This window comes from Megascapheus bottae, chromosome 27 (assembly GCF_031878675.1).
Source record: "Megascapheus bottae isolate mThoBot1 chromosome 27, mThoBot2.hap1, whole genome shotgun sequence".
NCBI classification, from domain to species: domain Eukaryota; kingdom Metazoa; phylum Chordata; class Mammalia; order Rodentia; family Geomyidae; genus Megascapheus; species Megascapheus bottae.
In genome coordinates this window covers 8,185,274-8,209,476 of record NC_143535.1, presented here as the reverse complement: position 1 = coordinate 8,209,476, position 24,203 = coordinate 8,185,274, and the positions used below count along the sequence as shown (strand labels likewise).

At 42.9% G+C, this 24,203-nt stretch overlaps 1 protein-coding gene and 1 long non-coding RNA gene across 8 annotated transcripts in view; one reads left to right on the top strand and one right to left on the bottom strand.

Annotated features, from left to right (window-relative positions):
* Usp28 (ubiquitin specific peptidase 28) overlaps nt 1-10,531 on the bottom strand; it is a 58,885-nt gene extending 48,354 nt beyond the window's left edge. For all 6 annotated transcript variants that reach the window (XM_090319489.1, XM_090319493.1, XM_090319495.1 and 3 more), the window contains exon 1: nt 10,441-10,531. In XM_090319489.1, the coding sequence (XP_090175615.1) occupies nt 10,441-10,497 (57 nt within the window). In that variant the 5' untranslated portion in view covers nt 10,498-10,531. The remainder of the gene's footprint in view (nt 1-10,440) is intronic.
* Nucleotides 10,532-10,890: 359 nt separating this feature from the next.
* On the top strand, nt 10,891-23,595 carry LOC150045555 (uncharacterized). 2 transcript variants are annotated; one of them, XR_016532809.1, is made up of 3 exons: nt 10,891-11,159; nt 11,380-11,502; nt 23,460-23,595. It is a non-coding gene; the product is annotated as an uncharacterized LOC150045555 (long non-coding RNA). The 2 variants fall into 2 exon arrangements; XR_016532810.1 differs by lacking the exon at nt 23,460-23,595 and adding an exon at nt 19,583-19,692.
* The last annotated feature ends 608 nt before the right edge of the window (nt 23,596-24,203 follow it).

Here is a 24,203-nt window from a genome sequence, read left to right as displayed (position 1 = left end):
AAAAACTGGTTACTATCTTTTTTCCCTCAGGTCATTCTTTGCTATTAGGTGAGAGCATGTGTGGTTGAGCATGCAAGTGAGAATAAAAGGAAGTTGAGGCCATTTTTTGCTACCATTTTTACACATAACTAGTTATGGTTGGCACACCAGAAGAGGGACTTCCAGCCTCCAATCATTCTTCCTCAAAGACAAACAAGGTTAACACAGGGTAGAAATTCAGCTCTCTCACTGGGCAGCAGATTAAGGTAGTAAAGTAAGTCAGTATACAACAAAAACAAACAAAAAAACAAAAAAACAAACGTGTTTCCCTCAACCAAGTTTAAAAATTTTCGAGAAGCATTTGAAACATTTTAGAATGTAGCTGCTCTTATGTGGTTTAAAGTGAAGCATAAAGCAAGAAATAATAACTTATCATTATTTGCTTTTTAAAGGATACTGAACATTTTCTCACATTCCTAGTGTAAGAAAATTCCAACAGTATAAAAGAATATGAGAAGAAAAGAAAATTTCCTCTTCTTCCCTTTTCAAGTTCTTATTCCCCAGGGTTACCACTATGAAGAATGTTATCTTTTTATAAATCTTTGTTTACGTATATATGTCTTACATGTATACATATATATACATGTTATATATCTTTGTACATAATTCTAGAAACTGTCCGTGCCATTGCATAATTTTCCTTAACGTACATAATGTCCCATACATTGCTTCTTTCTTGCTTTGCATTATATTAAAACTTCTTACATGTGCGTCTATACATGCCCAACCAATTCTGAGCAGTGGGGCCTGGAAGCCACCACCTTGTCACATGATCTACAACTCTGAAAATTAAAGAATATTAAGGAAAATACTATGGTTAGCTATACCCTGCAAGGGCTAGTTGAGAAACTAGGAAATATCAGGGAAAGGTAAGGCATCAGATTTATAGCTCCAAGTATTAGAAATCTAAGAACAGTAAAATTTAAGTTATTATTAGGTGAGCCTCGGTGTGTACTTCCTATTTTTGATAAAAAACCAGATCTGAGTGGAGATATGTCACTGTATTATGAAGGGTTCTAAACGTCAGGATGAGCTCTGGCTCAATCTGATGAACAATGGATCCTCGGCAAGGAGAGCTATGTATGGCAGGAGAGGTATTTGAATAGATGAGTCTCCCACGTGTGAACAAGTGGGATGTGACTAGAGAAAGAAGCAATCCTAAAAACTGAACCAAAGAACTACTGAGCAAAGCAGGTGTGATGAGAGACAAGAGTGCTGCCAGGGCAAGCAGGAAGGTAGGACATACTCCTAACACCTCCAAGAATGGAGATAAAGCTCAGTCAAATATTTGCAGAGGATGTCAAAAAGAATGTGATCTCCAATCACACAGAAGGAATGCCAAGTATGTACACACAGGAGGATAAAATAGGATAGCAATGAGTTCCAGGCCAGCCTGGACTACACAGTGAAACCTTGTCACAAAAATAAATACATAAATGCCAATGACACAATGCATCACATAATAAAATGAATGGGGAAAACAAGCTCCCCATAATGGATGTAGAAAAACATTTACTAACATCCAACTGTCATTCATGACTTTTTTTAAGTCAGAAAACTAGGAATATAGGTAACGTCCTAGCATCATAGAAACGAAAATAACAACAACAAAAAATTAAGCCACAGATAAAACTCATCTTACTCAATGGTAAAAGACTGAAAGTGTTCTCCTAAAACCAGAGGTAAGAAAAAAAATGTCCACTTTAATCACTGCTATTAGACATCTTTCCAGAATTTACAAGATCAATTACACAAGAAATAGAAACAAAAGGCATCAAAAATGGAAGAAAAAAACAAAATCATCTCTACTGACTGCTGACATGATTCTACATATACAAAATCCTCAAGTCTCTCAAATACACACACACACACACACACTACTAAACCAATTCAGCAATCCTTAAGGGGAAAAGCTCAACATGAAAAAGGCAACAGGGCTTCATGCAATAAGAATGAAAAATCAAAAAGGAAAGTGAAAAACAACTTCATTTATAATAGCATCTAAAAGAACAAAGTATGAATAAATCTAACCAAAGAGACTTGGACACTCAAAATGATCATCTATGTCTATCAAAAGTTAAAGAAGTTCTGCCAGGTGCCAGTGGCTCATGCCTGAAATCCTACTCAGGCTGAGAGTGGAGGACCACAGTTCAAGGCCAGCCCAAGCAAGAAAGTCTAAGAGACTCTTATCTCCAATAAACTACTCAGAAAAAAGTACTGTGGTTCAAGTGGTAGAATGCTAGCCTTGAGTACAGAAAGGCTCAGGGACAGAGTGCAGCCCTGAGTGCAAGCCCACCGACCAGCCAAAAAAAGAAAACAAAAAGCTAAAGAAGTCCCAAATAACTGCAAGACATCATGTTCACAGAAAGAGAACCAAGAGGAAACATAGGCATATCTAGAGAGAGATGATAAGGAAATGGCTCACACAACCATGGAAGCTGATTAAGTCCCAAGATCTGACCTAGGTATAATTCTAGTCCACTTTGGAGGTAAGATAATCAGGAGAACTGATATGTAAGTTTCAGTCCAAGTCCAAAGGACTAAGAAGGAGGAAAGCTAACTTATATAAATTCTAACTTAAATAGAAAGCTCTGAGAACAAGGGAAACTTATATGAGTTTCAGTGGAAGACCTAATTTATAGTTCAAGCAGTCAGGCCTTACTGGGCCTTCTGTCTTATTAGGTCTTCAACTGATTAGCAATGTTCATTCACATAAGGGCAGACAAAACCTGCTTTACTGGGTTGACTGATTCAAAGTTAACTTCATCCAAAAACAGTATCACATATATACCTACATGATTTAGTCCAAACCAAATGTCTGGACATAACATTGCCTAATTAATTTGACACACAATTAACACTCTCATAGATCTAGTATTATGATAACAGTATCAAAGTGATTTATAAATTCAATGTAATCTATCAAAATTCTAATGGTCCTGAGGCAGGTGGATCTTAAGATGGAGGCCTGCTTGGTCAACACAGTGAGATGCTGTCTCAAAACAAAACAAAACAAAACAAAACCCAATGGCTTTTTAGACAGAAATAGAAAAACTGATGCTCAAATTAACACAAAATTTCAAGAGGTACCAAAGAGCCAAAACAATAATAATAAGAAAAACAAAATTGGAAGACACGCATTTCCAAATAACCAGCAAAAATGCTGCAAACAGGAGAGGCTTGGGGCTGACATCTGTAATCCTAGCTACTCAGGAGAATGAGATCTGAGGATCTTCATTCAAAGCCAGCGGGGGGGGGGGGGGGGGGGGAGGGGGGAGCTAGAAGTAGAGCTGTGACTATAGAAGTGGTAAAATGCTAGCCTTGAGCACAAAAATTCAGTGTCAGTGCCCAGACTCAGAATTCAAGCCCTTACCAGCAAGAAATGGAGGCATGGATCAATGTGGGCCATAAGCTAAAAAGGTCAAGCAAGGGATTAAGGTCCAAAGTTCAAGCCAAATATGTACACACCAAAAAGGGGCAAGTGACTTGAATAGGTATTTATCAAATGAAGATATACAGATGACCAGTAAACTTATAAAAAATATGCTTAACAACATTTACCACAAAGGAAATGTAAATCAAAACCTTACTTAGGTCCAGGCATGGTAAATCCCAGCACTCAGGAGGCTGAGGCAGGATGGTCATGAGAGTCTGTCTTATAAACAAAACAAAACAAAACCACAAGAAACAACAGCAATAAGATTCTACTTCACAATCCTGAGGATGATTACTGGAGGGAGGGAGGGAAAAGAAGTAAAATATTAAGTGAGGATTTGGAGAAGCAGAATCTTTGTGTACTGCTGAAGGGAATGTAAAATGGTGCAGCTGCTGTGAAGTTTGGCAGTTCCTCAAAAAGTTGAAACATAGAATTTCCATATGCCTCAGCAATTCCACTCTAGCCAACAGGTAGAAAAACTACAACATTCACCAATGGGAGAAGGAACAAATGAAACAGATAATCACTCTTCTATATCCAAAGTGGGTGGGGAATGGGTCCCCAGGGCCCCGTGAACACCCAACCTGCAAATGTCCAAGTCCCTTCTAGAGAAGGGCTCGGTGTGTGCCTACCACTGTGTGCTCAGCCACCTCTACACCACTTATACCTCATCTATACCTCATGCAGTGGGAATGGGAAATGAATGGTCTTTCAAGAATTATGACAAGGAAAAAAAGTCTGACCTGTTTAGTACAGGTATAATTCTTCTGTGTGCCAGGCCTGACCTTGAATTGAGGGACTGGGCCCTTCCTGAGCTTTTGTGCTCAAGGCTAGCACTGTACCACTTGAGCCACAGCACCATTTTCAGTTTTTTGGTGGATAATTGGAGTTAAGAGTCTCACAGATTTTCCTACTGGAGCTGGCTATAAACTACAGTTCTTAGATCTCAGACTCCTGAGTAGTTAGGATTATAGATATGAGCCATCAATACCTGGCTAAAGAGGTAATTTTTAAATGCGTTTTTGTACAGGCCTGGTTGAATCCAAAGATTCAGGACAGATGTATACAAAAGGATGACTGCATACATATGTTAAATGAGTCGTTAAAATGAATGTACTGACACAGGCAACAAACTGCATAAACCTCCAAAACATAACAGAAAATGAAAGATACTGTGTACAGTGTCACACTGCATGACTGTGCTAATAGGGAACATCTGGAAAAGGTGCATGCAGAGACAGACGGCAAGCCTGGGCTGTGAGGCTGAGGCAGGGAGGAGGAAGCAGACTTTTAGAGCTAGACAGAGGTGGTGATGGCATACTACTGTGAATATACTAAATACTAATGAATGTGTACTCTTTCAAGCAGCTAATTTTATGTTGTATAAACTTTTTTTTGCAAATAAAAAAAATCAATTGGGAGATTACACATCTCCACTCCACAACAAAGTACTGGATTGGTATATTAGAAAAGAGAATATTGTTTTTGGACTTTTTAATTTTCTTTTTGAGACAGGATCTCAGTATATAACCCAAACTGGCCTAAAATTTTTTAAAAACTCTTTCTTCCTCAGACTCCTGTATATTGTGACTTCAGGAATGCACCACTATGACCAGCAGAGTTTACAAATCAGCTAGCAGCCGCCAGGTAACATGCTATTGGCACTCTCTCATGCAGGTCTTTAACTTGGCTCTGTGCCCTGTCTGAAATGCTGATCTTTACTATTATGTAGAAAGCCAAGACAGGGGTGTTAACACTACACAGCCCAGACTCTGACCCACAGAAGCCTCCTGGCAAGTTTCAGTCTTCCTAAGCACCAGATTCAACACCTGGAAAATGAAATGAAATTAGTGGTATCACATGATGTAATGCCTATGGCCATTGTTAATGAAAGGAAAATACTATATAAATATTAAATCCATGATACCTGTTAACTAAATTCAGCTGGCTTAGAATAAAAATGATATTCTAAGAGAAAACTGCCCATTATACTTGGAAAATTCAACTTTCTGATCCCAGCAAATTTTACTTCTCTGAGTTGTTGCAGGGGATCAATGAGCACACAAGTTTCCAGTGTTTCAGAGCAAATAGTAGTCAGGTCTAGCCTAGAGATTCTTTCATGGCCTAGCATATGCAAATGCATATAGGAAGTGGGTATTCAAGTAGAGCCAGTCAAATAGAGAGCTCCAGGAATTTGCACCTGAAGATTAGAAATGCAGATCTGGAAGCAGCTAGAGAAAGGAGAGTTAAAACCAAAAGAACAAATGGTTAGCCCCTAGGAGAAACCCGGTAGAACTCCAAAATCCAAGGATGTAATCAGGAAGGAAGCTAACTACAGTAGAGTAAGGTTCCAAAAGGATGCTGCAAAGAGGGCAGAAGCCAGAGTTCTGCCAGACAGCCAAACTTCCTGAAGATCACAGTTCAAAGCCAGTCAAGAGGACAAATGTGAGATTCTTATCTCTAATGAACCAGGAAGAAAACCAGATCTGGAGGCATGGATCAAATGTTAGAGGAACAGCAAGCAACAAAGGAGCAGCCAAGCAAAAATTTAAGGCCCTCAGTTCAAGAGGTCCCCTTCCCCTCCCTCCTCTCCTCTCCCTTCTTCCTTCCCTCCCTCCCTCCCTCCTGTAAATTGGGGAGGGGAGCATAACAACTAATGAGAATAATAAAGTCAAACTCCAAAAAATATAATCAATTAAAAATGGTAATGAAGGTTCATAAAAACACAGCGATAACACTATAAATAACAGTAAGAAGCTGGTTCTGGTGGCTCACACCTGGAATCCCAGCTACTTAGGAGGCTAAAATCTGAGGATCAAGGTTCAAAGCCAGTCAGTGCAGGAAAGTCTGTGAGACTTTTTCTTCCAATGAACTACTCAGAAAAAGCTGGAAGGGGCACTGTGGCTCAAGTGGTAGAGTGATAGCTTTGAGCAAAAGAAGCTCAGAGACAGCACCCAAGTCCTGAATTCAAACCCCATGACTTGCAAAAAAGAAAAAAAACAAGAGTATGAGCTGCTGTCTGCGGCTCAGTCCAATATCCAGGATCATAGTTCGAAGCCAGACAAGGCAGGAAAGTCTGTGATACTCTTATCCTCAACTGACTACAAAAGGCTGAGAGCAGAGCTGTAACTCAAATGATAGAGGGCTAGCCTTGAGCACAAAAGCTCAGAGACAGAGCCCCCAGACCAGTTCAAGAAAAATAAAAAGAAGAAAGTAATCAAAACACAAGACTTCGGATAGACACTTGGATCACCATGGCAGAAAGGCCACTGGTTTGAGCAGAAGATAGGGTTATCTCTGAGAAGTCCGCTTCACTAAATAACACATTTTTCCTTTTTATTTATTTATTTTTGTTGTTGGTCGTGGGGCTTTAATTCTAGGCGTGGGCACTGTTCCTGAGCTCCTCAATTCAACGTTAGTGCTCTACCACTTGAGCCACAGAACCACTTCTGGTTTTCTGGTGGTTAACTGAGATGAGTCTCATGGCCTTTTGTGCCATGGCTGGCTTGCACCACGATCCTCAGATCTCAGCCTCCTGAGTAGCTAGGATTACAAGTGTGAGCCACTGGTTCTCAGCAATAACATATTTTTACTAAAAGGCTATTTTGGAAAGCCTTATCATGAGGCACCTAGTAGGTGCTGATTACAGAAAACTACCCCAACCCACTCTGCCCTGCAGCTTGGCCAGTCTCTCTTGCAGAGCTCATCAACCCTAGTCTTGCAGGAGCTCAGACTTGGGAGTCAGCTCATAACCACAATGCTCCTGGAGAAACTGTTGTTTCCATCTTAATCTTGGCAATAGAATTCAGGAACCAACTTGCCCCATCAACTAGCAGCTAAGAGTTAATCCTGTGTAAATTTTCCAAATTAAACTTGCACCATGTTGTCACTAGGGGGGAAAAAAAGCAATACAAAAGAAACGGATGGAGAAGTGGAGCTAAGGCTCAAGTGGTAGATTGGTAGCCTTGAGCTGAAGAGCTCAGGGACAGTGCCCAGGCCCAGAGTTCAAGCCCCATGACCAAATTAAAAAAAAAAAACAGGTAGACTTGGAATCTTTTTGCTAACGATAAAATAAAAGAAAGTGAACGAGGAGGTAACAGAACTTTGTTGTTATTCTGTTGCAGGACTGTTGATCTGCATACACCGCGAAAGTAAGAATTCTAGCCATAAGACTCTCAAAATTTTCTGTTCAAACAAACCATTCAGAGATCGTGTCCAAAAGCAGAAATCTGATTCGGGGGGTCTGAAGTGGAGTTCCAAGTGGGGTACACTTGCTTCCTTGATGTCAATACTCACGCCCCCATGCTCACCCTGCCAATGGAAGGCCACTGCCCTGGAACTGTGGGCTGAACACAGATCCGCTGGAAGAGGAGTCCAGGATGGGGAGTGGGACATCCATGTCAGATGCACCTGTGGTGTACACACTCAGGCCTACTGCCAAGAAGGACATGCTTCTAAGAATCAAACTGAATTCAAGTTATTTACTCAACAGTAACAGTAAACTTCCCTGCTGGTTTTTATCTAAGGCAAGAATTGTGAAACACAGAACCCAGACACTAAGTAATCTTTAGGAGTAATCTCCGAGATTTAGTGATTCCACAAAGTGTTCACATTCAGATATGACACACTAACGGCGTATTTCCAGAGTGCTACTGCTTTTATCCTACTACAATTCTAAGGAAGACTTATCAAGGGCTCTGCCTGTCTTTTGTACAAATGATTTCAGGAGAAGCACTGCAGGTTTTAAATAGCTTCTGTGTGTCAAAGGAGGATATCTTTTCTCTGGACAATTAAATGAGGAATGATACCTTAGAGAACTGGAAAGGGAAGAATCCATTTTAACATTAAACTTACTAAGAGCAAGAAATTATTAAAAATCTTCCCTCTAAGAAGGAAGGTGCATTTCATATAAGATCCTTCAACCTAATCTGCTAACTTTAAGCATTTTACATTAGCAAAACCAAAAAAGGGCAAATGTTATCAGGCTTGGATTCCAAGCTTATCATCTGTCAGTGCAGGTTGAATCACGGTGGAGAACAGTAAATGTCATCACTCTGCAGGTCGCCTGGAATCAGGGTACTATAGCCAGCCAAAAGTCCCACAAGTGCCAAGCCTTCCCAAAATAGCAATGACTTCTATACAAATGCTCATCAAACTCCTCATAGACTCAACCCTCAGACAGAGACTACTGAAATTGGGGCCACTACTCAAACTGTGGCAGAGGTAAATGAAGATGCCACAGATTGACAAGCACATGGTCTTTAAATGACAGAGCCTGAACAAATTTAAATATGACTTACTTTCCCTTAAAATAGTCTTGTGTTTAAATCAAAAGGACTGTCACAAAGCTAAAATTTTCCCACTTGTTTTGTTTTTTGCTAGCCCTGGGCTTGAGCTCAGGGCCTGAGCACTGGCTTTGGACTTTCTCAAGGACAGAACTCTACCACTAGAGCCTCAGCACCACTTCTGGCTTTTTTCTATGTATGTGGTACTGACGAATTGAACCTGGGTCTTCGTGGGTGCTAGGCAGGCACTCTACCACAAATTCTCAGCCCCCCACCTGTTTTTTTAAGTCACTATCCTATGAACAAATAAACCAGTTTGATCTCTCAAACAGAGAAAAATCCTGATTCAATTTCCAAAAAAAAGCTCTGGTGAGCACTTAGCAATAATATATCCATTAGAAATTGCAGTTTCACCATGGAGTCCAGGCCTTGGAGATATCTTCTACTCCATAAGTTTTAAAAAGCATTTCTTTGTTATAAACTCCTGGTCTTGAGCGAATCAAAAGAATAAAAAAGGGCTGGGATGCAACTCACTAGCAAAGTCCTTGCCTAGCAAGTGCCAGGCCCTGGGTTTGATCAGTAGCTTCATAAATAAATAAACAGAATAAAATTAAAAAGGCTTTTAAAAGGCTTCCAGCTTGGAAATATCTGACAGCTTGTATTATAAATATTTTATGAAATTTCTCACTCCCAAACTTATACGCAAAAAATCTGCTGCAGATTTCCTATGCTGTCTTTAAAAAAAAAAAAAGAAAGAAAAAAAAAAAAAGAAAGGGTACTTGAGGGGTGAGGAGGTAGTATTAAGTTAGAACATTCCAAAGTAACATTAGAAGACATTCTCAAATTGCTCACTTTCCCAAGTTTCTTCACACAGACACTGGCAGTTGGGTTTGCTCCCAAACCAGTGTTCTTATAATCTCGCCATCTTAGCCCAGCAATCTTTATGTTGTTGTTGTTGTTGTTGTTGTTTAAGCTTTCTTAGCACAGTATAAAATAATCAGTGTACCTACTCCTATTCGTTACACTGTCCCCCCCCACCTTTAAAACCTAGAGTGATGAATGCAATCATTGGGGAAGCAGATCTGTTTCGAAGAAGGGGGAGAAAGAAAGGAAGGAAGGAAGGAAGGAAGGAAGGAAGGAAGGAAGGAAGGAAGGAAGGAAGGAAGGAAGGAAAGAAAGAAGAAGAGAGAAAGCAGAGCAGGGCTGCGAGGGCAGGAGGCCGGGGACCGGGGACCCGGGTCTCTCACTTGGCTGACGAGCCCCGGATTGAAGTGCGATAACCGGTCTGCCTGAGGCCCCTTTAAACAATGCCTCCATCCCATCCATTCGAACCCCCAACCACCCGCCCCGCCGCCTTCCCAAGTTTCTCCTCGGGGCCCAGAAGCCGGGTCCCCGGCGGACGCCCCCCCACCCCCCGGCTCCCACCCCGACGCGGACCACCCCGTGCGCGAAGCCCTCCGGAGCGGGGGCCCACGGACCCCCGAGAGACCGAGTCCCGCACCCGAGCGCCCCGCAGCCTCCCCGGGGCGCCCTGCTCACCTGCCAGGCGCGCCCGCCGCCCGACAAGGCCCCGCCGGGCCTCCGCCGGCCCGCGCCGCGCCCCCCCCGCCCCGCCGCCGCAGCCCCTGGGCCCGTTTCTCTCTCCCCGGGGCCCCGCTCCCCATCGCGCCGCAGGCCCACCGAGCCGTGACCGTCGGCCGCTCCCGCCGCCTCGTCTTGCTGCAGCTCCGCCGTCATGGCCGAGGCACCCCTCGGCGAGTCACCGCCAGGCTCCCGCTCCCGCCGCCGCCGCCGCCACCACCGCCGCCGCCGCCTCCCTGTAGCACGGGGAGGTCCCGCCCCCGCCCGCGTCCAGTCCGCGCCCGCGCCCCCGCCGGGTTCCCGGTTGCCTTCAGCACCCCGGGTCTCGCCTCCACCCGCAGCGCGCGCGCGGCCAGAGGCCCCGCCCCCGACCCCGCCCCCAGCCTGCGCGCGCACGCAGAGCGCGCGGCCAAGGGCAGAGCCGACCGGCGTGCTCCCGCTGACGTCGGACTCTGACCCGGCGGCGGTCACGTGACCGCGGTCGCTGGCCCCGCCCCCTTCCCATGCTCCTCCTCCTCCTCGGGCTCCTCCTCCCCGTCGTCCCCCACACCGGCCGGCGGGTCGGGACCCCGGCGGGTCGCTCCTCGGGGATCCCGGAAGTGGGCCGTGAGGGCGCAGCGCCCTCCAGTCGTCTTCTCCTTCCCCGCGGGGTGGAGGCTGCGTGTACGGCGGACCGCTGCCCGGGAGCCCCGTCAGGGGTGTCGGATGGCCCGCCCCGCCCTGTGGAGGAGGAGGAGGAGGAGGAGGGAGGACGGGGCTCGGAGCCGCCGGGTCTGTGGTGGTGGCCGGCCGTCACACACCCTCCGTAGTCTCAGCAGGTCAGGTGCCGCTCCCTGGAGGCCTGATGGCTCTGGGGGGCGGGGGTGTGTGGGGGGGAGGCCTGGGCCAAGGTGGCTGCTCCCTCAGAACCTGGGGGCAGACACAGGACCCCCCCTCACACACAGGACAGGTCCGACTCGCCCCGTCCAACCTGCTGCTTACGGTTGTGGCTGGTGACTGTCTAACTTGGTTTCCTTTTTTTTTTTTTTTTAACTTTAGATTTTCTCTTTTATTTCCTATGGAATCAAAATCCATCCCTCGCTTCAACCTGGATATCACTGCAGGACAAGTTGATTCCTGAAGACAGAACAGCGAGGAAAGGGGTGTCATTACCTGACTTAGGTAACTGTGACCCCCCCCCCCACTTTTATCTCCCTGCCTAAGCCACTTGTGTGTTGGAATTACAGACATGAGCCACTACACCTGGAAAGTTGATTCCCAGTCCATTCCATTTGCAGCTTTGCAAACTCCTACACTGTTAGAAAGCTTTCTTCCCTCCCTCCCCCCCCACTCCCCTTCTTTTCTTCTTTTTGCCAGTACCCAAGCCTCACACTTGTTGGGCAAGTCTTCTGAAGAAAGCTCTGTTTCTACATATCTACTGTATTTTTAGACAGCCTTCATTTAGCTTTGCACATTCATTTTAGAACTGTTAGTTGAGTGTGTATAAGTAGTTGCATCATCCTTATTTAAGATCCTTAAAGTCTCATCAGAGGTCTCCCACAGCCGTATTCCTGAATAGGGTCCACGAATGCAATTTGGCCAGCGTAGGCTGTGAGTTTTGATTAGTCCTCTTTCTGCAATAGGGTTCTCAACAGGCCTCTAGATGAAGTAAAGTTTATCTAGAATTTTATATAATCAGCCTCACAGTGCACATGTCCTCTCGGCTTCCCACAGCTTCCTGGGGGTGCTGGATATGGTCATTAGATAGTCACCCCATCCATTAATCGTATTGAATGGACACATCTACATGCTCCTTAGTTATCAGCTGGAAAGCCTCACTGGAGTCAGATATCAAAAGGAGGCATGGCCTGGGTGCTGGTGTCTCACACGTGTAATCTTAGCTATTCAGGAGGCTGAGATCTGAGGATCATGGTTTGAAGACAGCCCAGGCAGGCAGGACCAAGTCCAGGAGCGTCTTATGTCTAACAAACTACACAGAAAAAGAAGTAGTACTGTGGCTCAAGTGAGAGATCACCAGATTTGAGCAAAGAGAGGCCCAAGGACAAAGCCCAGACCCTGAGTTCAAGCCCCAAGACCAACAAAAGAGAAAGAAAGAAACAGAAAAGAAAAAGTAGGCAGTTTATTGAGCATGCACAAGTCCTGGGTTCAACACCTAACACCCATATATGCACATTGGCTATCATTTTTCTAATGGCTTCTGAGCAACTAGATTTGGAAACCAAAGGCTACAGCTAATTGCCAAATATGACTAATCCCTGAGCTATGGATTCCTTTCCATTAATAATTTAGTCAGAATTTTTTTTTGTAGTGCTAGGTTTGAACTCAAAACCTCACACTTGATAGACTGGTGCTCAACCACTTGAGCCATGCCTCCAGCCAAATTTTTTTCTGGCTCTTTGGAGATAGCATCTAGAGAACTTTCCTGCCCAAGTTGGCCTTAAACTGCTCTCTCCCAGATCTTCACCCTCCGGAGTAACCTAGGATAATAGGCATGAGCCTCTTCTAGTCAGAAGTGAATTTTTGAAGAAATTATAAACATGGCCTTTCTTACAGTAGACTGTATGTCTCTGTTATCACCACTTAAGAATTAGATCATATATAAGAATTAGAACAAATTATGCATTAAGAAAATGTATCTGAAAACATTTTATTGTTCAAAAAATTAATTTTATAATCTGTCCAAGATGTGGGATGTATGTAATTATATTATCCAGTGCTCTGTACATGAACAGAACCAATTGAATATGTATATAATTATGAAAGATGCATTATTGGACTGACACACAGTCAGTGGCCATCTGCAGGATTGAGAATCACAGGAACCAATAGCTGCTCAGTTCAGAAGGCTACAAGCGCTGGAGATGTAGCTCAGGGTAAATGCTTATCTAAAACCCACAAAGTCCTGGTTTAGGTCTGCAACACCATGTAAGAACAGCTAGGCTCCCGTGGCTCATGTGTGTAATCCTGCCTACTCAAAGGCCAGGATCATGGTTCTGAGAACCCAGGAAAGTAGTTGAAATTCATCTCCAATTAACCACCCAAAAGGCCAGCAGTGGAGTTGTGGCTCAAGTGGTAGAGTGCTAGCCTTGAGCAAATAAAAGCTCAGGAATAGCATCCAGACCCAGCCTCAGGACTAGCACAATAAACAAATGAATAAATATAATATGTCTTGACCCACTTGATAAAACATGCCACAATAAGAATGACTGAAGCTGGGAGGCCAGTGGCTCATGCATAAGCCTACCTACACAGGAGGCTAAGATCTGAGGATCACACTCCAAAGCCAGGCAGGAAAGTCTATGAGACTGTGTATCTCCAATGAACCGCCAGAGAATCAGAAGTGGAGCTATGTCTCAAAATGGTAGAGCACTATCCTTAAGCAAAAGCACTCTGGGAACGTGCTCAGTCTCTTGAGTTCAAGCCCCAGACCAGCAACAAAAAAGAATGATTGAACACACCAGGTGTCCACAACAAAGGTGACACTCATCCTAAAGGCGTATTTAAGCCCCAACCCCAACTCAACCATGGTAGAGCACTTCAAGTACCTGTTACTAACACAGTGTTTAGATCCCAGGCCCACACTGCTGGACTTTCACGGGCCAGGCCTGGCTATTCACCCCTATCAGCCAAATAGTGAAAAATAGACAAAGTTCTGTTATATGGCAGCTATAGGAACACAGCACTTCAAATTCTTCTTCAGTTGTCCTCACTGTGTAAACATAAAATACAAGCTTAGATAGGAAACCGGGAACAAAGGAAAGGTATACATAGTTAAAACAGTCCTAAGCCACAGGTGTGTCCAGAGGCAGACAGAGGCGGCCCCTAGAGTCTTCAGAGGGTCTGATGGTCTATTACAATAAGAGTCACCAACACCTGGCAGGGGGTCTGGCCCCTCTTGGATTCCAAGATGGCTGCAGAGTGACCATGAGAGAGAATGGCTCTGCACTGCAGACATAGGTACAACATGGTAGAGTCTAGTATTAATCCTGCTCATTAACTTGTGTGTCCAAGCTAGGAGTCCATTTTTCTCAGCAAACACTGCTTCTAAACACCTGTTAGATGATCAGACATGCCCACACCCATGTCTGATTTGTGTACTATCTTTGGTTTGCTTTGCTTTACTAATAAACTTCTTTGGTCTCCATTCATATGTCCTAAAATTGTTTCTTCGGAACACCTGTCAGACACTTGGTACCCAAGGGTGGAGGTCAGATTTCCCAAGAGCCTTACCGGTTCCAGTGCAGAACACAACTCAGCACTAACTACTAAAATGGAAAAATTATGAATGCCTCATGACCAGCAATCCCTTGCCTAAGTATCCTAGAAGAGCTTACACATTTATACCACGAGGCATGTACAAAAATGTACTTGTAATAAAACAGAAAGCAAAGTATCAACAGCTTACATTGATAAATTGTTGTATAGTCATTAGAGCTAATGGTGTTGTGAAACACAGATCAAATCACAGAAGATGACATACAATCTAATTCCTTTTTTTCCCTTTGGCTGGTCCTGGGGCTTGAATTCAGGTGCTGGGCGATGTCCTTGAGCTCAGGAACTTTCCTGCCTGGGCTGGCTGTGAACTGCAAGCCTTAGAATCCAGCCTCCTGGATAGCTAGGATTACAGGCATGAGCCATCAGCACTCAGCTTCTAATTCCCTTTATACAAATTACAAATCATAACATTGTTTTGGAAAGTAAGCATGCAGTTATAATTACAAATAAGCTAACCAATGGTAGCTCATGCCTGTAATCTTAGCTACTCAGGAGGCTCAGATTGGAGGGTCACGGTTCAAAGTCAGCTCAGGGAAGAAAATCCGTGAGATTCTCCAATAAACTACTTTGAAAAAGCAGCGAGTGGCACTGTGTTACAAGGGAAAAAGTACTATCCTTGAGCCAAAGAAACTCAGGGACAATGCCCAGGCCCTGAGTTCAAGCCCCACGACCAGTCCCACCGCCAAAAAAAAAAAAAAAAATAGGAAGAGAAGGAACAAAGTAAAAAGTACATCCATATGTGAGTTATCATTGTATTACTCACGCCACACATTCTATGAGTGCTTAATAAAAGCAAAAGATTAAAGGCATACTATTGTTACAGAGAGTGGAAGACTGCTGTTGTCTCCAGCCATGATGGCATAGGTCTGGTTACATTCTCAGACCCCAGGCCTGCTAGACATGCACAAAGCCACTTGAGCTGCAACCTCATCTCTAAAATTAAAAAAAAGATTGAGGAGCCAGGAGTTTGACCTAGTGGTAGAGTGCTTGCCTAGCATGCACAAAAACCCAGGTTTGATTCCTCGGTACCACATACATAGAAAAAAATGCCAGAAGTGGTGCTGTGGCTCAAATGGTAGAGCTCTAGCCTTGAGAACACCTAAGGACAAAGCTCAAAGCTCAGGCCCTGAGCCCAAGCCCAGGACTGGAAAAAAAAAAAAAAAGAGCAAAAGTAATACCAGTTTGCTTTTTGTTCCTTTATTTTGTGCCAGTACTGGGGCTTGAATTCAGGGTATGGACACTGCTTTTTCTCTCAAGGTGGCGCTGTACCACTTGAACCACAGTTGCACTTCCTGCTGTTTTGGGTGGTTAATTGGAGGTAATAGTTTCACAGGCAGGACAAACTTTGTTCCTTAGATATCAGCCTCCTGAGTAGCTAGAATTACAATTGTGAGCCACTGACACCCAGCACCAATTTGCCTTTAGAAGTTTAATACTTCGGGGCTGGGAGTTTGGCCTAGTGGTAAGAGTGCTTGCCTAGCATACACGAAGACCAGGGTTGGATTCCTCAGCACTCCACATATATAGAAAAAGCCAGAAGTGGTGCTGTGGCTCAAGTGGTAGAGTGCTAGCCTTGAGAAAGCCCAAGGACAACGCTCAGGCCCTGAGCTCAAGCCACAGGATTGGCAAAAAAAAAAAAAAAAGTTTAATACTCCTTTTTTCCTAAGGAGAAGCAATCATAACAAAACCTCTTAAAATAAAAAGTGGGCAGAATCACAATGCTGCGTATGGCTGCTGCTTCAGCAGGGGTTCAAGGACAGGCTTTCATGGTATTACTGGGTGTCTTTCTGATTAATTATTGAAATTTTAAAAAATAACTTGATACTTGACTCTGGAAAGGAAAAAACAAAGCATTCTTGAAGGAACAGCAAACATTACTAAGCATTTAATAGTTTGGCAGTGATTGAGTTTCTTGCATGTATAAGCTCATCTTATCCTCACAATATCCTGTAGAGTGTTTAAAAATGTATATATATATATATATATATAGTTATTTTACAAATAAAGAAACCATCATAGAAAGACTGAGAAATTTGCTGAAGTCTTTCTAATCCTACAGGCCAAGATTCTAAACTTTCTCTATAGCCTCAGGTCAAAGAGGAAAAGATTCTGGTTTAGAGACACCTTACCTGGAAATAAAGAATATGCTATCTAGAGATCAGACAGCCTAGAAGAGCTTCCCAAGAGGATGCTCCTTGAGCTGGATTGGAAAAGGACAAATGAAGAAGCCAAGTGACAGAGTAAAGTCCTAGCATCCACTCAGAAGGCTAACCACAGTCAGGGTACTTGCAGGCTCTGTTTTGCCTGGGCAATCCCAGTTTTATCCCTATTTTTCCCAACATGATACTCAGGAACCTCTCCTTTCTCAAACTTACAGGTTTGAATGGTGAAGCATTTTCACCTTAAACTCCAGCAATGATCCTAAAGACGCTTAACCATAGTTCCCAAAGCCTTACAAATATAGTTAAAATGCAAATCCCTGGCTGTGCCCCATCAGGAAGCCTTGTTAGCAGGCACTTGTTGTTTCTAAAGAGCAGAGGAATAGGTAACAAAGAGCACGCCACTGCCCTTCCAGCCTCCGTAATCTCCCCCTCTCTCACCCAAGGGTGGGAGAAATTATTGCCCTATATCTCTATTCTTCGACTATTACATCCTTTTCACTTTAGTGAATTAGGAAAAATTGCTATTGGCACTTGAGGCAAAATACCTGAGGGCCATCCATGAGGATCTAGAAATACTGTGGAGTTGGAAGAAGGAAAAGTATTTGATGGTAGGGATAAAAGACAAGGGCTGAACTTGACCTGGCAATTTTGTTCTTTGTTAGTTCAGAATATCAGACCTAGAGTCAGAAAATAACCCCTAAAATAACCCCTGCTGGGTGCTTTTGGCTCAGATCTGTAATCCCCACCACTCATGAGGTTGACATCTGAGGATTGCTATTCAAAGTCAGCTGGGCAGAAAAGTCCCGGTGACACCCTTACCTCCAATTAACCCCTCAAACACCAGACATGAAGCTGCGGCTCAAAGTGGTAGAGCCCTTGCCTTGAGCACAAAAGCTCAGCGACAGCACCCAGATCCTGAGTTCAAGCCCCATGATGGACAAAAAAAAAAAAAAATAAGACCTAGGATGGCTAAGAACTCAGAAGTTCTGGAACCATTCCTCCCCCCCCCCTCTCCTTGTCATAACCATACCAAGAAACATAAAGCCAAAAAAAACAAGTGCTGAAAAAGGTTACATGACTCTTCATCCAATGAGGAGCCACAACCCTTCAGGCGTGGCTGTTACTTTAAGAATCAGAAGTGAAGGGTTATGAAGACAAGAGCTGGTCTGAATAGACCAAAGAATTCTGGTTCCACCAAATAGAAAGCATTTGCAATATACTTGTAACCTGGAGATTTCTCATGTTTTATTTCCTCAGTCTAATAAAATGATGATCTAACTGATGTATGAACTCAGTTATGGAGAACTAATTTTTCCTTTCCTTTGCTCAGAATTTTGTTCATGCAGGCAAGACAGGTGCCACAAGGTGGCGCTGTGATCACACATGTAGTCCACAGACCTTTTTTGGGGAGCTTTGCAATTCCCAACCATTCTGCTCTCTGTCTTTAAAGGCTCTAACTAGAGGTCTGTCACACTCCAGCCAACGTCAGCCAGCCTATCATTAGTGCCAAGCCTTCCTCCTTCCTGGAGCAATGACAGTGTAAATTTCAGCAATGGCAGAAAGGGGACAAATACAGCTGTTGTGCATTTTAGAATAATTGCTACAGGCCATTCCGAGACAGCTTTATAATCAGAGCACTTATACAGACTTATACAATATTTCACTTCCCTGTTTTAACCTCCCTCTTAACACTCTGTGTCATGGACTTGCGAATCTATTCAACTCACATGTGTTTGGGATTATCTGCCTTCCATTTTGCAAAGTGAAGCTGTCACTTCCCCTGGAAGCCATCATGTTCTCATCTCACCCTCCTGCCATTTCTTCTGCTGGAACCTTCATTTCCCTCTCCTCACCAAGCTAACTACTCAGCACAGATGCCATTTATGAAAAGGCTCTCTCTACTCCCACTCTAAGTTGAGGATCCTCTATCTATCTCCATCTTCTCTGTCCATCTGTGGACACTTATTTTTTTTCCTCGTGTGTTCTGTTTCTTAACTGTCACTTCTATTCCCAAGTCTCTTGAACTTCCTGCTCTTTACATCTCCACAGTTCCTCTCATAGGGAATGGACTAAGGGACAAATATGCATTGAGGACCCTACTTGAGCCCACAACAGAGAAGGAAATACCCAGAAATTGGATCCTGAGCCAAAATACCCAACTGGTTGTTAGGGTGACTATATTCAAGCCTCTTCACAGAAAACTCCAAAGTTGATCCAAAGTAGAAAACTACAGAGCTTGACAGGGAGCCATGGATCAGGAGAGATTCCCTCAGGCTCATGCAGCAAGACTTTATTGCTCTTCAAAGGGACAGAAGGTTAGAATAGTAGGGCTTGCTAAGACTGTCTGCCACTCAAAGTAGTCAAGATGTTTCTTGGAGTAGATATAATTGGAGGCAGACATAGAAGCAAGAACAACTCTTTAGTTCTCCCAAGTTTCTTCTAAGTTCTCACTTCTTCTGGCTTTGGGGGGATATCTGACTCTCAGGGATCCTGAACACTGAATTTTCTGAGAGAACCAAAGAAAAGTAAGAAGTACCTGTATCTTTGCTTCATGCTTTAAAAAAAAACAATCTAACTCACTGGCTGTGGATCTGACCAACTCAACGCAATCTTGCTCTGAACACAAGCCATCCTCTTGCCTCTGTGGGATGGTTGGGAAGAGATAACACTGTGGATGTGGTTGTGAGAAAGTCGGAGCCCCTGATTGCTCCCACTTCTTGTTTCCACCCCAATCCTTTTCTGTTTATATGTTTGCTCTTCTGTCTATCTGGAAACACTCAATGAAGCATTTAATTATTTACCAGGTGTCAAGCTCTGTTGGAGATGCAGAGAAGGACAACAGTGCAGTAGAACCTTCACAGTGTTTGGTTTACGGAATCCTAAAAGGGATGAAACAGTGGACAAATACAACACCCTCGAGCGCCTGTGGCACTAGATTACATGGGAGCAGTCAAGGCAGAGTCCTGTGCGTGCTATGGCATTAGTAACCAAATGATAGGAGTCACTCTGATTTCTATCATCTGCTGATCCCCAAGCAACAAATTCCTTCATTGTGACTGATTTTAATCCACTAATTTGATATCACCAAACAGATTTAGGAAGTGATATATACTAACTTCAGTACATCCCCATGATTTTGGCCTCAAATAGAGAATCCATCCATGCTGTATCTGGACAGCTGACTACAGAAGGAAGCTAGCAAATGAGTTCTGTTTTTGTTGGTGGTCATAGGGGCTTGAACTCAGGGTCTGGGCTGTGTCCCTGAGCTCTTTTGCTTAAGGCTAGCGCTGTATCACTTTAAGGCACAGCTTCACTTCCAGTTTTCTAGTGGTTAATTGAAGATAAGAGTCTCATGGACTTTCCTGCCTAGGCTGGCTTTGAACCATGATCCTCAAATCTCAACCTCCTGAGCAGCTAGGATTATAGGTGTGAGCCACCAGTGCCTGGCTTATGTGTTCTGTAAAGCTTCTAAATTTGAGGAAATTTGTTAAACAGCCATAAAAAAAACCAATTCCACACTTATTAAATTGTGATTGCAAATGTGAATACTAAAGCTTAAAAGCATTAAACAATTTGGCCACAGCCACAAGCATCTAGCCCAGAGGCACAGAATATGCTTGATTCCAAGACCTGGACCTAAGCTCCTATGGTCTACGACTTCCTATAGGAAGCCAGGAAAGACAAACCACAGGGCTGGAGATATGGGAAATTTCATTCATTCATTCATCTGAGACTAGGAAGTATACATTGCTCTTGTTAAACATGAAATTCCGAATCAGAGGAAAACCAAATGTTGGGTGTGGGTTTGGACTTGAAGTGCCATCTTAGTGATTAGCCTGATATTGAATTCCAAAGGCAATGCCATGAAGTAACAGAAATTATATATAAGACCCCATTCATTAAATGTTTGAGTTTGGCTGAAGTTCCATTTCTGCTTTTTTTCCCCTTCTTTCAGCCTGACCAGATGTGCACAGAAAATTTGGTTCTCCCTGAATATGTACATTTGTCAAAATTCCTGTCCATTTTAGCACACTGCCAGGGGAGGGAACAAAAGAGAGTTAAGCGATTAACTTCAAAGAACTTTGTTGGAGAGGAATAAAGATATTTAAGGCCTATTTTGTGAACTAATTGCATTTGCATATTTATGGGATTAACTGATATAGCAGTAATTAAAAACTATTTAGTAGTCTTAAAGGACACATAACTCAGTTGCTGTTTGCATAATAAATATTTTCTTATTATGTTTGCATAATAAACTCCCACCCATACTTCTTCCAAAAGATATTGGTCCATCAAAGAGGTGCCATAGTTTTACTTAGAAATAATGGGGAGACATCATACAGAGAATTGTGGAACTGTGAAGAATGGTGCCCAAAGAAATACTTTTCTAGGTTGATTCTTTTTTTTTTTTTTTTGCCAGTCCTGGCCTTGAGCTCAGGGCCTGAGCACTGTCCTTGGACTTTCTCAAGGCTAGAGCTCTACCACTTGAGCCTCAGCACCACTTTCGGCTTTTTTCTATATATGTGGTACCGAGGAATCGAACCCGGGTCTTCGTGCATGCTAGGCAAGCACTCAACCACTAGGCCAAACTCCCGGCCCCTCTAGGTTGATTCTTAATGATGGGTCTGGACCAGAATGCTATGAGAGAATGGCAGATTGAAACCTCAGATGAGGTTTTATTTACTTTGGATGGCACTAAGGCTTGAACTCAAGGCCTCCCTCTTGCTAGGCAAGCACTCTACCACTGGAGCCATGCCATGTTAATTTTGGCCACATGTTGTTCTTCAGAGAGCCGCCCCCTTCCCACTTCAAGATTTTCTCTTAAATACACTAACCTACTTGAAAGGCCTCAAAGAGAATCACTGCACTCTCACCCATCCTAGGAAGAGAGGCAAAAAGAATGATCAGATCAAGCGTGAGTACAGTGCTCTCTCTAGACAAGAAGTGCTGTTTTGAAGGTCAGAAAGAAGAGATAGTTTTCATGAAACATTAAAGCCAGGGTGACAGGTACCATCAGCATCTGAAAATATTGAGTAAATCAACTAAACCCATTCAAAGGGGTAATGAAAAAATGAGAGATCTGATCCTGCAAGAGGCCAGAAAGCATCTGACTATGAACTATTTTGAAGAGAAGTCACTCAGAAAACCTTGCCCATCCTGGAAGGAGACATCAGCCAAGAGCTATCCTAGACAGGATCACCAGACTGTTGTTAAATTAGTTAATGAAGGTCGTAATGTACCTGTATTACACATCGTTAATAATGGCTTTCTAGTAACAGATGGGTATACGAGACCGTGGGAAGGTAAGGGAGGGGAACTATTTCCAAAAGGTTTGACTTAGAGTCTGTCTTGCTTAATGCATGGCTAGAATGTGATATTGAGCATTATCTGTCTGTCTGTCTATTCTATCAACAAACTATCAATCATCTATCTAGCTAGCTAGTTAGCTAGCTACCTAGCTATAGAGTTCATCCTCATTTTCTCCTTCTCATATTAGTAAAATATATCAAGCTTTATTTTATTGGTAGATGAAAATTAGGTAGAGAATTTCATGAATTCTAAACAAAGGGACTGAATAATTAGGAGAATAAGAATCCAATATACGCTTCCCCCAACCTACATTTTGCTCGCAAAAAAATTTTTTAGCACAAATCTGTGCCTCCACAATTCCACTTACAATAAAAAGCAGGCAGATGTTGGGAATGGAATGAAACCAGGGTTTTGTTTCTGGAGTGCCTAGAGAGTCTGCCTATGGAAACTAGAATTATTGTACAGAATTATGCATACTTAGCCCCCCAAAACTCCTTTATTTGTATGTGCTGGTTACTGCGAATTGAACTTAGGGCTGGCTCTGTACTTTAACTTTTTTACTCAAGGCTAGTACTCTACCACTTGAGCCACAGATTTATGTGTGTGTGTGTGTGTGTGTGTGTGTGTGTGTGTGTGTGAATATAGAGGTAAAAGTCTCACACACTGTTCCTGCTTGAAATTTGAACCACAATCCTCATATCGCATCCTCCTGAATAGTTAGGATTACAGGCCTGAATCCCTGGTGCCCGGCCTAAAAAGTGTTTTTTGGATGATATTAAACTTCAGTAGTTCTCATGCTGGTATAATCCTTCACTTAGATAAGCTATTTTCCAAATTGGGAGGGGGGTCAGTAAAATTTGAAGAAACACTCCTATTTATCAAAAAAAAAAATCAATGTTTCTTTTAATTAAAAGTCCTTGGGAAAAAACCAAAGGCACCTTCTCCATTGTATTGTTTGTGCTTGCTGTTTATTAGATGATACCAAGTTCCCATTAGCTTTCTGTAATTTGAGAGTCTAATGACCATTCCCAAATGCTGAAGATGTTACTGCATGAGTCTGGTTTAAGACAGCTATTTGGATCTCAATTATTAATGAAATTAGTGTCCTGAATGTCAGCAAGAGCACTGCCTTAGGTAAAAGCTGTAAAGGAAATCATATTAGCGTGAAATTTCCTCTCCTTAGGGGCTCCACTTGTATTACATTATTCACTTAGCTATCTCCTGTCAGGGAGATGGAATTGTTGGCTAGCATCTAAAACTGGGACAGAACCAAGTTAGAGCCATTTAAGGAGTTTTGTAATGGCATGAATTCCACAACCTTTGTGTGGTGCTGGTCTCATTGCAATGTTTTGTTTTGCCTTTTTAAGGCAGTACTGGTAAGTAAGGATAGAACAAACTAACAGAAGAATGAGACGAAGGGGAAGGCTAGCATGAAGAGTTGAGTGGCATTGCACCTGGTAGTTGAATGATTACTTTCCTCCTGCTGAAGAACAATTGGCAAATTCGATGCCTCGTCTGTGGCCCTGTGTCCTGGTATCTGCTGTAGGTGAGTTCTTTCAATGATTTTACGAGGCATTGAGTTTTAACTCTTAGTCGCTAGAGACAATACACACAACTGTGTTCTGAGAGACTAATGATGGGACGTTGCTACTGTGCAGCTATAAAATGCCAGCCTCCCTACCAAGCTACATGGAGACCAGCAGTCTAACTGTTTCTCCTTTTACACATATATGTGTATATCTATAAATCACAGAGTGAGACTTTTTCGACAGAGCTGGGGAAAAGGTGTTAAAACATTATAATTGTTTAATCTCTGCTTCCCTAGGAATCAAACATTCTGAGCAAGTTATATTACATTTAGGGCACTCCCTTTCAGATCTTCCTTTAAGTACAGATAATGCATATTTATTATTTGACATAGATTTGGCTTTGTTGCAAACTTTATTAAGAACAGCCCAGAGAAAGAATCTTATAAATTCACCATGACTACAGATAACTGTACATTATTTTGGTATTATAGACTTTACATCAAATCTGATTTTCTAAGATGGTTGTATTTAAATTGCAGCTACTAAAGCCTTGTGAATTTTGAATGCTATCTTAAACAACCCTTTA